The following is a 14,774-nucleotide window of genomic DNA, read 5'->3' as shown; positions in this document are numbered from 1 at the left end:
CTGCCAGTGCATATTACCATTGATCCCCATGTCATGTGCCAGTGCACTGTACCAGAGATCTGTTTAATGAGGCAGTGCACTCTGCCAGTGATCTCTGTGTAATGAGCCAGTGCACTGTGCCAGTGATCTCTGTGTAATGTGCCAGTGATCTCTGTGTAATGTGCCAGTGCACTGTGTCAGTGATCTCTATGTAATGTGCCAGTGCACTGTGCCAGTGATCTCTGTGTCATGCCAGTGCAGTGGTCTTGCTCTGGCAGTGTGCCATGCCTGGGTGTTGTGCCAGTGTGCAGTGAGTGGCAGTCTTGCCCTGTGGAATAGCAGTGACGTGTGTTTGTGTCGACTCCAACAGTGGCTGAAGGCCGACGAGGTGACAAAATCCAGCAGTGGGACTCCAATCAAGATCGAAACATCCAACCAGTTTGTGCCTCTCTTCACTGACCCCCGAGAAGTGCTGGAAACACGCAATAAAGTAAGTTCCTGCACAGCCCCGCAGGAGGAAGTTTCAACACACACACAACCAACGAGGGAGTGAGGTTCTCAGCTGAAATACAGAACGAGGGCGACCGAGAGGCGGTTCAGAACGGAGTTGAGGAGGAACTTCTTCACTCAAAGGGTGGTGAATCTCTGGAATTCTCTGCCCGTTGAAGTGGTGGAGGCTGCCTCGCTAAATATTTTTAAGAAGCGGGTTGATGGGTTTTTGATAAGAGAGGGGATTAAGGGTTATGGGGAGAGGGCGGGAAAGTGGAACTGAGCCACGACAGATCAGCCATGATCTTATTGAATGGCGGGGCAGGCTCGAAGGGCTAGATGGCCTACTCCTGCTCCTATTTCTTATGAGAGAGAGAGACAGAGACAGGGACAGAGAGATAGAGAGAGACAGAAAGAGAGACAGACAGAGAGAGAGAGAGACAGGGACAGAGAGAGAGAGTAAAACAATGAGGGTAGAGAGAGTAAGAGAGAGAATGGAAACAGATGGAAAGAGAGACAGAGGCAGAGACACAGAGAGAGAGAGAGAAAGTAAAGAGAGAGAGAGATGGAGACAGAGAAAGTGACACAGGCACAGAGTGAGAGAGGAAGATAGAAAAGAGACAGACAGAGATGGAGGGAGAGAGTGAGAGTGCAACAGAGTTAGACAGAGAGAGAGAGAGAGACAGAGATAGACAAGGGGGGGGATGCAGAGAGAGAGAGAAAGAGACATAGATAAAGACAGAGGCAGAAAGAGAGAAGGTGGGGGGGACAGAGAATGAGAGACAGAGAGAGGATGACACAGACAGAGATAGACAGAGACAGGCAGTCCCCGAGGTTGGAATCAAACCCGGGTCCCTGGTGCTGGGAGGCAGCAGTGCTACCATACTGCTCTGTCTTTTCATTAAGCCAGGTCGCTGGCTGTGTTATCTGAAATGTCTGTCGGACGGACTCACCGTGTCGCTCCTTCACCTGAAGACTGTTTTGTTCTCAGATCCGTGAGCAGAACCGGCAGGATATGAAATCAGCGGGACCGCAGTCACAGTTACTGGCCAGTGTCATCACAGAGAAGAGCCGCAGCCCGGTGAGTAATCACCAACAGCACCTCCCACATCGAAAACCCACTTCCCCCAGTCCGTCACTAACTGTTCATTAGCTCCCTCTGTGAAGAGACTAGAGTGGGGGACAGTATCAGGCCCGATGGGCTGAATGGTTCAATGAGGACAAGGTCACCATGGACATAACCAGTCCCAGAAAATGGTCCCAGAAAACCTACGTTAAACTCCACATTCACCAACATTGGCCCCGGATCTTGATTTGATTTAGAACATAGAACATAGAACATTACAGCGCAGAACAGGCCCTTCGGCCCACGATGTTGCGCCGACCAGTTAAAAAACAATGACCCTCTAACCTAAACCAATCCCTTTTCGTCCATAAACCTATCCACGGATCTCTTAAACGCCCCCAAACTAGGCGCATTTACAACTGCAGCAGGCAGGGCATTCCAATCCCTCACCACCCTTTATTTATTTATTTGACCTTGATTTGAATTTGATTTATTAGATGTGATTTATCTGATTTTTATTTCATTTGATTTTAATTTTATTTCTTTTTTTTATTTTGATTTGATTTTGATTTTTTTATTTGGTCTATTTGATTTTGATTTCATTTGATTTTCATTTAATTTGGTTTCATTTTAATTTGATTTGATTTTGATTTATTTGATTTGATTTTGATTTGATTTGATTTATTTGATTCAATTTTATTTTGTTTTATTTTGATTTGAGTTATTATTGTCACATGTATTGGGATGTGGTGAAAAGTATTGTTTCTTGCGCACTATGGAGACAAAGCATACTGTTCATAGCGTACATAGGGGAGAAGGAAAGGAGAGGGTGCAGAATGTAGTGTGAGCTAGGGTGTAGATAAAGATCAACTTATTTTATGGTTGGTCCATTCAAAAGTCTGATGGCAGCAGGGAAGAAGCTGTACTTGAGTCAGTTGGTATATGCCCTCAGACTTTTGTAGCTTTTTTCTCATGGAAGAAGGTGGAAGAGAGAATGTCCGGGTACGTGGGGTCCTTAATTATGCAGGCTGCTTTGTCGAGGCAACGGCAAGTGTAGACAGAGTCAGTGGATGAGAGGCTAGTTTGTGTGATGGACTGGGCTACATTCATGATCTTTCGTAGTTCCTTGCGGTCTTGGGCAGAGCAGGAGCCCATACCAAGCTGTGATACAACCAGAAAGAATGCTTTCTATGATGCATCTGTAAAAGTTGGTGAGAGTCGTAGCTGACATGCCAAATTTCTTTAGCCTTCTGAGAAAGTAGAAGCATTGGTGGGGTTTCTTACAGTGTCGACATGGGGGGGACCAGGACAGGTTGTTGGTGATCTGGACACCTAGAAACATAAAGCTCTCAACTATTTCTACTGGGGGTGGGGAGGTGTGTGTGTGTGTGTGTGTGTGTGTGAGAGGGTTGGGCGAGAGGGGAAGAGGGTGATGCTTTGCCCTTGCAGAGCCCGTTGACTCTCTGAATTGTGTCTTTCCAGTCTGCAGAAGGCCAAATCCTGAGCTCGGAGGAGCCGCAGGAGACCAAGAAGGAACCCGAGCCACCAAACCCCTTCAATGAGCTCACCGACCAGGAGCTGGAGGACTACAAGCGGGAGGTGGAGCAGAAACAGCTGGGGTGGGACGGTAAGGAGGCTCGCTCACTCACCCACCTCGCGTTTTTAAACTGTTTTCTTTATTCATTCATGGGACATGGGTGTCACTGGCTAGTCCAGCATTTATTACCCATCCCTAGTTGCCCGAGGGCAGTTGAGAGTCAACCACATTGCTGTGGCTCTGGAGCCACATGTAGGCCAGACCAGGGTAAGGACGGCAGATTTCCTTCCCTAAAGGGAACCAGATGGGTTTTTCCGACAAAGATTTCATCAGTAGATTCTTAATTCCAGATATTTTTAATTGAATTCAGATTCCACCATCTGCCGTGTCGGGATTCGAACCCGAATCCCCCAGAACATTAGCTGAGTTTCTGGACTAATAGTCTTGTGATAATACCACTAGGCCATCAAGGGTTTGGTCACCAGATCTGATAATGGCCTCAATTTGTCCCTCGATCAACGTTACCCAGAAAAAAGAGATGACTGGGGAGGGGGTGGGGTGGATGGATCATCAGTGCCCGTGGGATCTTGCTGTGCGTTAACTGGTTCCTGCGAATCGCACATCACACTTCCGTTGTAAAACATTGGCTGCAAAGCGTTCTGCGGTTATGAAGGTAAATCTGGATCTTCCTGTTCTCTCCCTTTTAACCCTGAAAGTATTCCTGATACATATTATCCGTCAGCTCATCCTGAACTCCGCTAGCCTGCGTCTAATGCGTGTGTGCGTGTGTGTGTGTGTATGTGTGTGAGAGAGACGCCTCCCCCCCACCCCCTAAACCATGTGGCACAGCTGTCTCACAGCGTCAAGGACACAGATTCAATTCCAGCCTTGGGTCACTGTCTGTGCGGAGTCTGCACGTTCTCCCCGTGTCTGTGTGGGTTTCCTCCAGGCGCTCCGGTTTACCCCCACAGACCCTATCCCCATAACCCCACATATTTACCCTGCTAGTCCCCCGAACACTAAGGAGCAATTTAGCATGGCCAATCCACCTAACCTGCACATCTTTGGACACGAAGGGGCAATTTAGCATGGCCAATCCCCCTAACCTACACATCTTTGGACACGAAGGGACAATTTAGCATGGCCAATCCACCTAACCTGCACATCTTTGGACACTAAGGGACAATTTAGCATGGCCAATCCACCTAACCTACACATCTTTGGACACTAAGGGGCAATTTAGCATGGCCAATCCACCTAACCTCCACATCTTTGGAACTAAGGGGCAATTTAGCATGGCCAATCCACCTAACCTGCACATCTTTGGACTGTGGGAGGAAACTGGATCACCTGGAGGAAACCCACTCAGACACGGGGAGAACATTCAGACTCCGCACAGACAGTGACCCGAAGCTGGAATTGAACCTGGATCCTTGGCGCTGTCAGGCAGCAGTGCTAACCACTGCCAACCTTGCTGTAGGAAGGTTAGTGGATACAGGTCATGTTGAAATCCCCCAGTAAGGTGGGAGGGGGCTGTTTCCAAAGGTTACACTCCAGGTGGGACTAAGACAGTTGTCACTGCTGCTCAGGAGAGTGTTTGCATTAAACAGCGTGCATTATTTCTCACACACACAGCCCCAGACGAAGAGGATACCTCGGCAGGGATCTCCCCTTTGAAGACACCAACAACATCACCTGTAAAATCGCCCACCTCCCCCCGGTCACAAGGAGGTAAGGTGTCTGGACACGTCCCTGTACCCATCGCAACGCTTCAACAAAACCTGGGTCTGAAATCTGATCGATTCCTCAGGGATTTTCACTGGGAACCACTCAAATGTTCTTCAGGAAAGACCCTGAATTAATGCTGTAAAAACTAATTCCAGCAGGGATTGAGAAAGCAGAGACAGTCAATCCCAGCAGATCCTGTTCCTGTATCCCTGCTGGTCCCAGTAGATCCTGTTCCTGAATCCCTGCTGGTCCCAGTCGATCCTGTTCCTGAATCCCGACTGATCCCAGTAGATCCTGTCCCTGAATTCCTGCTGGTTCGAGTAGATCCTGTTCCTGAACCCCCGCTGGTCCCAGTAGATCCGGTTCTCGAATTCCTGCTGGTCCCAGTAGATCCTGTTCCTGAATCCCCACTGGTCCCAGTAGATCCTGCTCCTGAATCTCCGCTGGTCCCAGTAGATCCTGTTCCTGAATCCCTGCTGGTCCCAGTAGATCCTGTTCCTGAATCCCCACTGGTCCCAGTCGATCCTGTTCCTGAATCCCCACTGGTCCCAGTCGATCCTGTTCCTGAATCCCCACTGGTCCCAGTCGATCCTGTTCCTGAATCCCCACTGGTCCCAGTCGATCCTGTTCCTGAATCCCCGCTGGTCCCAGTAGATCCTGTTCCTGAATCCCCGCTGGTCCCAGTCGATCCTGTTCCTGAATTCCCGCTGACATCAGCAGTTTGAGACAGCGCAATTGAGTGTCCTGGTACAAAGATTGTAAATGCAATTTATTTCTGGTAACTTCACATGTAGGTATCTGCTAATCCCTCCTGTGTGCTTAGGTATGTGCTATTCACTCCTGCGTACCCATAAGTACATGCTTTTCCTACCTGCATACATGTAGGTAGGTGATTTTCCTTCCCGCATACACATAGGTATGTTAATGCCTCTTGCGTATATGTAGGTATGTGCTATTCCCTCCTGTGTACGCGTAGGTATATGCTAGTCAGTCCTGTAAGTATGTTATTCCTTCTTGTGTACATGTAGGTATATGCCATTCCCTTCCGTAAGTACATGCTTTTCCCAGCTGCATACATGTAGGTATGTGATTTTCCTTCCTGGGTATACATAGGTATGTTATTCCCTCTTGCGTACATGTAGGTATGTGCTATTCCCTCCTGTGTACATGGAGCTCCATGCTTGTCCCTCCCATGTACACGTAGGTATGTGCTGTTACCTCCCGTGTGCATGTAGGTATATGCTGGTGCCACATGTGTATGTGTAGGTATATGCTATTGCCTCCTGCATACACGTAGGTATGTGCTATCCCCTCTTCATACACATGTGTATGGGCTATTCCTTCCTGTGTACACGTAGCTATGTGCTATTCTCTCTTGCACATCCATAGGTATATGCTATTCCCTTCTACATATATGTAGGTATGTGCTATTCCCTCCTGTGTTCGTGTAGGTATATGCTTTTCCTTCCCGTGTACACGTAAGTCCACGTCTTCCCTCCTTCAGACATGTAGATATATACTATTCCTGCCTGCACACATGTAGGTATATGCAATCCTATCCTGCATACACATAGGTTATATGCTATTCCTTCCTGAGTACATATGCTTTTCCCTATTGCGTACATGTAGGTACATACTACTCCCTTCTACATACATGTAGGTATATGCTATTCCCTCCTGCATGCGCTAAGGTTTGTGCTCTTCCCTCCTGCATACATGTAGGTACACGCTATTCCCTCCTATATACATGTAAGAATGTGCTATTCCCACCTGCATACGTGTAAGTATGTGCTATTCCCTCCTGTGTACATGGAGGTATATGCTTTTCCCTCCTGTGCATACCCAGGTATACACTATTCCCTCCTACATACATGGAGAAAGAAGTTATTTATTCCTATGGAGAGCCAGGTACATGCTATTCCCTCTTGCACGCACCCAGGAATATGCTAACCCTCCCGTATCCCATTCCCGGCGTACACACAGGTACTATTTAGTTAATAACTATTTGAAACACAACTTTTTAGGAACAATAAAAGTGCAGTATGTTATTAATGTGTTTCTCAATGTTATTTGTGCGTGTGAGTATGTGTACCTCTGTTTCTGTGTTATCTGTGTCTGTGTGTGTGTTTCCCAATGTGATCTGTGTTTCTCAGTGAGATCTGTGTTTCTCAGTGTGGTCTGTGTTTCTCAGTGTGATCTGTGTTTCTCAGTGTGGTCTGTGTTTCTCACTGTGATCTGTGTTTCTCAGTGTGATCTGTGTTTCTCAGTGTGGTCTGTGTTTCTCAGTGTGGTCTGTGTTTCTCACTGTGATCTGTGTTTCTCAGTGTGGTCTGTGTTTCTCAGTGATCTGTGTTTCTCAGTGTGGTCTGTGTTTCTCACTGTGATCTGTGTTTCTCAGTGTGGTCTGTGTTTCTCAGTGTGGTCTGTCTTTCTCAGCGTGGTCTGTCTTTCTCAGCGTGGTCTGTGTTTCTCAGCGTGGTCTGTGTTTCTCAGCGTGATCTGTGTTTCTCACTGTGATCTGTCTTTCTCAGCGTGGTCTGTGTTTCTCAGTGTGGTCTGTGTTTCTCAGTGTGATCTGTGTTTCTCAGTGTGGTCTGTGTATCTCAGTGTGATCTGTGTTTCTCAGTGTGGTCTGTGTATCTCAGTGTGGTCTGTGTATCTCAGTGTGATCTGTGTTTCTCAGTGTGGTCTGTGTTTCTCAGTGTGGTCTGTGTTTCTCAGTGTGATCTGTGTTTCTCAATGTTGTCTGTGTTTCTCACTGATCTGTGTTTCTCAGTGTTGTCTGTGTTTCTCAGTGTGGTCTGTGTTTCTCAATGTTGTCTGTGTTTCTCAGTGTGGTCTGTGTTTCTCAGTGTGATCTGTGTTTCTCACTGATCTGTGTTTCTCAGTGTTGTCTGTGTTTCTCAGTGTGGTCTGTGTTTCTCAGTGTGATCTGTGTTTCTCAGTGTGTATCTCCTGGTGTAATCTCACATGCAGTATTTTGTGTTGATTCCATACTGTACTTCAGTGAGACGGAGGCATCGGTTTCCCCTCCCAGGGACATTGCGTCTGAATCCCATTCAGTATCAGTCACGCTCACGGCATTGGAAAACTGGGACAATTTCACGAGCTTACTTTACCATGCCCCTCCCGAGAATTAGACCTTTTCCGCCCTCCACGTCCCACAGCGGGTATTTGGACGATTACTACTGAGACTGAGTCTCCCCGAGGGAGTTCGAATCCAGCCCCGGGTCTCAGTCCCAGTGGCGCAAACCCCTTTCCCTGGGTGGGGAACGGATGTGTTTCTTCATTTTCGGTTGAACACGGTAACTCTGTGATGCATGTCAAAGTAGTCCATCTTGTTCGATCTGTGTCTTCTCTCTCTCCCTCTCCCTCTCTATTCCCTCTCTTATTTGCTCGACACTCTCAGGAACTTCTCATGACACTGAATACTTGTCTTTGTAGTAAGTATATTGTTGAAACCACCCCCTCCCACCCCCTCTCCCGCTAATCCCTAACGTCTCGATCCCTTCCCGCTGCCCGCCAACGCCATGCCACCCCTGCCCCTTTGCCCGCGTAACCCCGCGCCAGTTTTAACAGTGAATGTTAGATGGAGGGATGGTCCAGCAGCTCTGCGCCTTTTTATTCTGCACCCAGACGGCTCCTTGTATATTGCAGCCGTCCCCGTCTGCATCCATTCATACCCACTTGACGTCGACCCAGGCAACACACCCCCTGGGTCGGGACAAGGCAACTTGCCAAAGTGTGCTTCTGGTGATGCTCAGTAATTGTGGGCGGCACAGTGGGTTAGCACTGCTGCCTCACCGCGCCAGGGACCCAGGTTCGATTCCCGGCCTTGGGTTACTGTCTGAGACTGCACATTCTCCCCGTGTCTGCGTGGGTTTCCTCCGGGTGAAGATAGAACGCTACAGCACAAACAGGCCCTTCGGCCCACAAGTTGCGCCAATCATATCCATTCCTACCAGGCCTATCTATAACTCTCAATCCCATTAAATCCCATGTAATCATCCAGAAGTCTTTTAAAAGACCCCAGTGAGTTCGCCTCTACCACCACCGACGGCAGCCGATTCCACTCACTCACCACCCCCTGAGTGAAAAACTTACCCCTGACATCTCCTCTGTACCTGCTCCCCAGCACCTTAAACCTGTGTCCTCTCGTAGTGACCATTTCAGCCCTGGGAAATAGCCTCTGAGAATCCACCCTATCTATTCCTCTCAACATCTTATAAACCTCTATCAGGTCGCCTCTCAACCTGCGTCTCTCCAGGGAGAAGAGTCCCGGCTCCCTCAACCTATCTTCATAAGGCATGCCTCCCAATCCAGGCAACATCCTTGTAAATCTCCTCTGCACCCTCTCAATAGCTTCCACGTACTTCCTGTAGTGAGGTGACCAGAATTGCGCACAGTACTCCAAGTGGGGTCTGACCAGGGTCTTTCCTCCCACAGTCCGAAAGACGTGCTGGTTAGGTGCTAAATTCCCCCTCAGTGTACCCCGAACAGGAGCGTGGCAACTGGGGGATTTTTACAGTAACTTCATTGAAGTGTTAATGTGTTTGTGGCACTGATAAATAAAATTAAAATTAAAGCTTAACCTTACTTGCTATTCTCCAGCCATAAGACCAGAAGGAGGCCACTCGGCCCATCGAGTCTGCTCCGCCATTCAATGGCTGACCTGAGGTGATGATCCTCAACTCCCGCTCTCCCCCCTTATCCCCTCGATTCCCTTACTGATTAAAAATCTGTCTATCTCTGCCTTGAACTTACTGACCCAGCCTCTACAGCCCTCTGTGGGAAAGAACTCCACACACTCACCCCCCTCCAATAGAGGAAATCCCTCCCCATCTCTGTCTCCAATGGGCGACCCCCTCACTCTGAGATTCTGTCCCTCCGCTCCTAGACTCTCCCACAAGGGGACACAACCTCTCAGCATCGATCCTGTCAAAACACCCCCAGAGAATCCGATATGTCTCAATAAGGTCACCTCTCATTCTTCTGAACTCCAATGAGTCCAGGCCCAATCTACTCAACTTCTCCTCATAAGAAAATCCCTCCCTACCCGGGATCAACCGGGTGAACCTTCCCTGGACTCCTGCCAATGCCGAGATATCTTTCCTTAGATAAGGAGACCTGAACTGTTCACAGTATTCCAGGTGTGGTCTAACTGGTGCCTTGTTTCAACGTTTATTTATTAGTGTCACAAGTTGGCTTACATTAACACTGCGATGAAGTTACTGTGAAAATCCCCTAGGTGCCTGTTCGGGTTACACTGAGGGAGAATTTAACACCTAACCAGCACGTCTTTTGGACTGTGGGAGGAAACCGGAGCACCGACACGGGGAGGACGTGCAAACTCCACACAGACAGTGACCCAAGGCCGGGAATCGAACCCGGGTCCCTAGCGCTGTGAGGCAGCAGCGCTGACCACTGGGCCACCGTGCTGCCTCGTCCCCCTGGTGTCATTGACTGGTGTACAAGGACGCCCAGATCCCTCTGTACATCCGCACTTCCCAATATATCACCATTTGGATAACAGCCTCCCTTTCTATATTTCCCACCTAAACTTCACATTTAGACGTGTTGTACTGCATCCACCTTGTGTTTGCCCACTCACTCCACTTGTCTAACTCATCCTGAAACCTCCTTGCTTCCTTCTCATTGCAGTTCCGCCCGGTTTCTGTGTTGTCAGCTCTCCCTCAGGAATACGCACTGATTGTCTGTGTAACTTTGGTTAAGGTTAGGGTTACATTCAGTGTTACGATACGGTCTGACGGTTTCCCCTTCACCCTCGCGCCCCTCAATCCTCTCTGTGCCCAAATTAAAACCAATCGGCTTCCTTTCCTGCTGCCTCTTGGAGCCACGGAGTTTTACAGCACGGAGAGAGAGGCCCTTCGGCCCATCGTATCTGTGCTGGCATTCAAGCACCTATCTATTCTAATCCCATTTCTCAGCACCTGCTCCGTGGTCTTGTGTTGTGAGTGTTCCCGCCTCTACCCCCACTTTCAGGGAGTGAGTCCCCCCACCCTCTGGGTGAGAAAGTTTTTCCTCAAATCCCCTCTCAATCTCCTGCCCCCTTCCCTTAAATCTCTGTCCCCCGCCCCCCCGCCAGGTTACTGCCCCCTCGACCAAGGGGAAAGATTTCTTCCTATCCACCCGATCCCTCATCATTCTCTACCCCTCGATCGGGTCCCCCCTCAGCCCTCTCTGCTCCGAGGAAAACAATCCCAGCCTCTCTTCACAGCTGGAACGCTCCATCCCAGGCAGCATCCTGGGGAATCTCCTCTGCACCCCCTCCAGGGCCATCACATCCTCCCTATAATGTGGTGACCAGAACTGCACACAGTACTCTGGCTTCATAGAGTCGCAGCGATATACAGCACGGAAACAGGCCCTTCGGCCCAACTCGTCCATGCCGACCAGGTTTCCTCAACTGTACTAGCCCCACTTGCCTGCGTTTGGACCCATATCCCTCTAAACCTTTCCCACCCATGTACCTGTCCAAATGTTGCTATCGTACCCGCCTCTACCCCCTCCCCTGGCAGCTCATTCCACTCACGCACCACTCTCTGGGTGAAAAAGTTGCTCCTCAGGTCCCCTTTCCCCTCTCACCTTTAACCTGTGCCCTCTAGTTTTGGACTAGCCTATTCAGCCTCTCCTTATAACTCAAACCTTCCAGTCCTGGGAACATCGTAGAACCATAGTGTCTCTAAAGTGCAGAAGGAAGCCATTCGGCCCATCGAGTCTGCACCCACAACAACCCTGCCCTCTCCCATTACCCATGTATTTACCCTGCTCATCTACCCTGGCAGAAAGGGGCAATTTAGCATGGCCAATCCACCTAATCTACACATCTTTGGACACTAAGGAGCAATTTAGCATGGCCAATCCCCCTAACCTACTCATCTTTGGGACACTAAGGGGCAATTTAGCATGGCCAATCCACCTAATCTACACATCTTTGGACACTAAGGAGCAATTTAGCATGGCCAATCCCCCTAACCTACTCATCTTTGGGACACTAAGGGGCAATTTAGCATGGCCAATCCACCTAACTTGCACATCTTTGGGACACTAAGGGACAATTTAGCATGGCCAATCCACCTAACCTACACATCTTTGGACACTAAGGGGCAATTTAGCATGGCCAATCCACCTAACCTGCACATCTTTGGGACACTAAGGGGCAATTTAGCACAGCCAACCCTCCCAACCTACACATTTTTCGGTCTGTGGGAGGAAACCGGAGCACCCGAAGGAAACCCATACAGACACGGGGGAGAATGTGCAAACTCCACACAGACAGTGACCCGAGGAATTGAACCTGGGTTCCTGGTGCTATGAGGCAGTAGTGCTAACCACCGTGCCACCCTTGTAGGTGCCTTTGTATATTTTTTTTTGCACACTTTCCAGTTCAATAACATCCTTCCTATAGCAGGGCGAGCTGAATTGTACGCAGTACCCAACTGTAGCCTTATCAATATCTTGTCCAGCTGTAACATACCACCCAGCTCCTGTACCCAGTGCCCCTGACCAGTGAAGGCAAGAGTGCCAAACGCCTTCTCCACCACCCTGTCTACCTGTGACGTCACCTTTAAGGTCTCTCTGTCCGACAACACTCCCCCGGGCCCTCTCATTGACTGTGCAAACCCTGCCCTGGTTTGTCTAACCAAGACGTAACGCCTTGCGGCCGAGCTAACATTTTGTACAGCTCCCTCGTAACCTCCCTTCGCTTTTGATGTTTTGGCAGAGTGGAGGGAAGGCAGGGGAAGGGGGGAGGGGGTGGGCGAGATCACGTGATTCCTCTAACCAGGGACAGGGCCTAGAACGGTAGGCCCGAACCTCTCTCTCACACTGACACTGCCTCAGACACCGCTTATCGTTACCACCCCCCCCCCTCACTTTGACTGGTACAAACACCTACTGGAGGATTCGATAGCCGTACGGACAGTGGAATTAGTTTTGAGTCCATCGCCGTGGACGGGGGGTGTTGGCGAAAGATGGGAGTGTCACACATAGGCCTGAGGATTGGCTTGAGTCGATTCTGCCTCTGAGGAAGCAGTCAGTTTTATCCTCCGGAGGTTGTGAGTTCACCCAGCTTGGTTACCCATTCCCTCATACGTCCTGGTTCCCCCAGTGGTCCCACCGAACCCCTCTCCCCTTCCTCAGCTGCCCCAGGGCCCTCCTCCCCGAGCCTTCCTGCTTGCCCACCCGCCCCCCGTGTCTACGACGCTGGGACATGCTCTGCTTCTGATGGCTGTCTTTGCCGACACTCCTTTATCCTGAGCCACCACCCACCCCGACTCCTGGTGACTGCTGTACCCTCAGCCCTCACTGGGGGAGGGGGCGCTATCCTGCATCGGACGAAGGCTTTGAGCCCATCCTGAGATCGGGGTTTTCTTGTCCCGCCTGCCACGGGAATCATAGCGGGTGGGGGGGGTGGGGTCCATTGATTTCATCATAGAATCCCTACAGTGCAGGAGGCCATTCGGCCCACCAAGCCTGTACCCAATCTATTCCCGTAACCCTACGTATTCACCCTGCTAATTCCCCCAAAACGAGGGGGAATTTAGCACGGCCAATCCACCTAACCTGCACATCTTTGGACTGTGGGAGGAAACCGGAGCATCCGGAGGAAACCCACGCAGACACGGGGTGAACATGCAAACTCTACACATGTAGACAGTGACCCAAGCCGGGAATCGAACCCGGGTCCCTGGCAGCAGTGCTAACCCACTGTGCCACTGTGCCGCCCTGGTTAACCACAGTTTGTGGCGGGGTCAGCGGGCTGTTCACCGGCTCAGGAACGCTCCCCCTATTCCCCCAAAGGGAAAAGGAAAGCACTGAGCGTGAGTGTGAGCGAATATACCTTCAAGGAATCAATTGGAAAACTGAGATGTTCTCAGATGGATAGAGAGTGGGGTGAGTTTGAATGGCTGGGATTCATTAGCCATTGCCTCAAACAATGACCAATCACGTAGCTTAGCACCGGGATAGGAGTCAAATTCTCTTAGGCATTACTTGGGAATTATCCCCGCTTCATCCCCCCAACCCCCTTCCCCCCCCCGCAGCCGGTTCTGCTGTAATCGCGGTTAAGCCTCCAATCGATTTTGATCTGCCCCGGCAACGCTCACCAACCTGTCTCTGTGCGTTTCTTCCCCTCCCTCCCCCTCCCCCCCCACTCAAAGGGACGGACGACGCGGAGGGACTGGGCGACTCGGAGACGCCGGTCCCCGGGGTGGTGGCTAACGGCAGGCAGGAGGAGCAGACGGCGGAGGAGCAGCTCGGCAAGGAGCTCGGCGAGCTGACGGCCAACGCGGAGAACGGCACCGAGGCGCCGGCCAAACCCGCCAAGGACAAAACGGAGAGCGGCAGCCCCCTCTCGCCGGAGGGCTCGCCCTCCAAGTCTCCGTCCAAAAAGAAGAAGAAGTTCCGCACCCCGTCTTTCCTGAAGAAAAGCAAAAAGAAGGAGAAATTAGAGTCGTGAAATATTGGGAGGGGGGAGAGGGAGGGAGGGAGGGAGGGGGGCGGACGGTGGGGGGGGGGGAGGGGGGGGAGGAGGTAATAAACGTGAAAGAGGAAAATCACCTGTGAATTAAGGAGTGCCCGACACAAACAGGGAGGTTTTTTTTTGTATTATAGAACACCGTTATCAGCTAAAGATACCGATCTGTACGGTTCAGAGTTAGAACGAGCACAGGGACTGCCTAAATGGGGGATGAGGGGATGGAGTGGCGGGGGGGGGACAGGCTGTGCGGTCTGAGTTTCCTCCGCTCCCTCCTTTAGGTTGGCGCTGGTTTGACAGTTTCCTTCGCAAACAGCCGTGCCAGGCATCGCCGCCAGGCCCCCGAACCTGCCCAAGTGAGCCCCAGGCTAACCTCAGCTCCAAGAGCGTCACCACTCCTTCCATCTCTCCCTTCCTCCATCTCTCCCTCCCTCTGTGTCTCTCTCTCTCTCCCTCTACCTCTCCCTTCCTCCATC

General features: G+C 50.5%; 2 protein-coding genes across 4 annotated transcripts in view; one reads left to right on the top strand and one right to left on the bottom strand.

The window, feature by feature from the left end:
- Positions 1-14,280, top strand: part of LOC145339496 (beta-adducin-like) — a 90,446-nt gene extending 76,166 nt beyond the window's left edge. For 2 of the 3 annotated variants that reach the window (XM_080183968.1, XM_080183969.1), the window contains exons 13-17: positions 350-469; positions 1,460-1,549; positions 3,017-3,161; positions 4,707-4,802; positions 13,982-14,280. In XM_080183968.1, the coding sequence (XP_080040094.1) occupies positions 350-469; positions 1,460-1,549; positions 3,017-3,161; positions 4,707-4,802; positions 13,982-14,280 (750 nt within the window). Of the gene's footprint in view, positions 1-349; positions 470-1,459; positions 1,550-3,016; positions 3,162-4,706; positions 4,803-8,208; positions 8,243-13,981 lie in introns of all 3 variants that reach the window. The other variant, XM_080183970.1, reaches the window with a different exon arrangement.
- LOC145339497 (uncharacterized) lies at positions 4,833-5,550 on the bottom strand (the record flags this gene model as incomplete). Its single annotated transcript, XM_080183971.1, has 1 exon — positions 4,833-5,550. A coding segment is annotated over one exon (606 nt), but the record flags the coding sequence as incomplete, so codon positions are not given.
- Positions 14,281-14,774: the final 494 nt, after the last annotated feature.

This window comes from Carcharhinus amblyrhynchos, unplaced genomic scaffold, assembly GCF_965287045.1.
Source record: "Carcharhinus amblyrhynchos unplaced genomic scaffold, sCarAmb.v2.hapA scaffold_501, whole genome shotgun sequence".
In the NCBI taxonomy this organism is placed as follows: domain Eukaryota; kingdom Metazoa; phylum Chordata; class Chondrichthyes; order Carcharhiniformes; family Carcharhinidae; genus Carcharhinus; species Carcharhinus amblyrhynchos.
The sequence above is the reverse complement of the archived record's forward strand: the minus strand, read 5'-3'. Positions and strand labels throughout refer to the sequence as shown.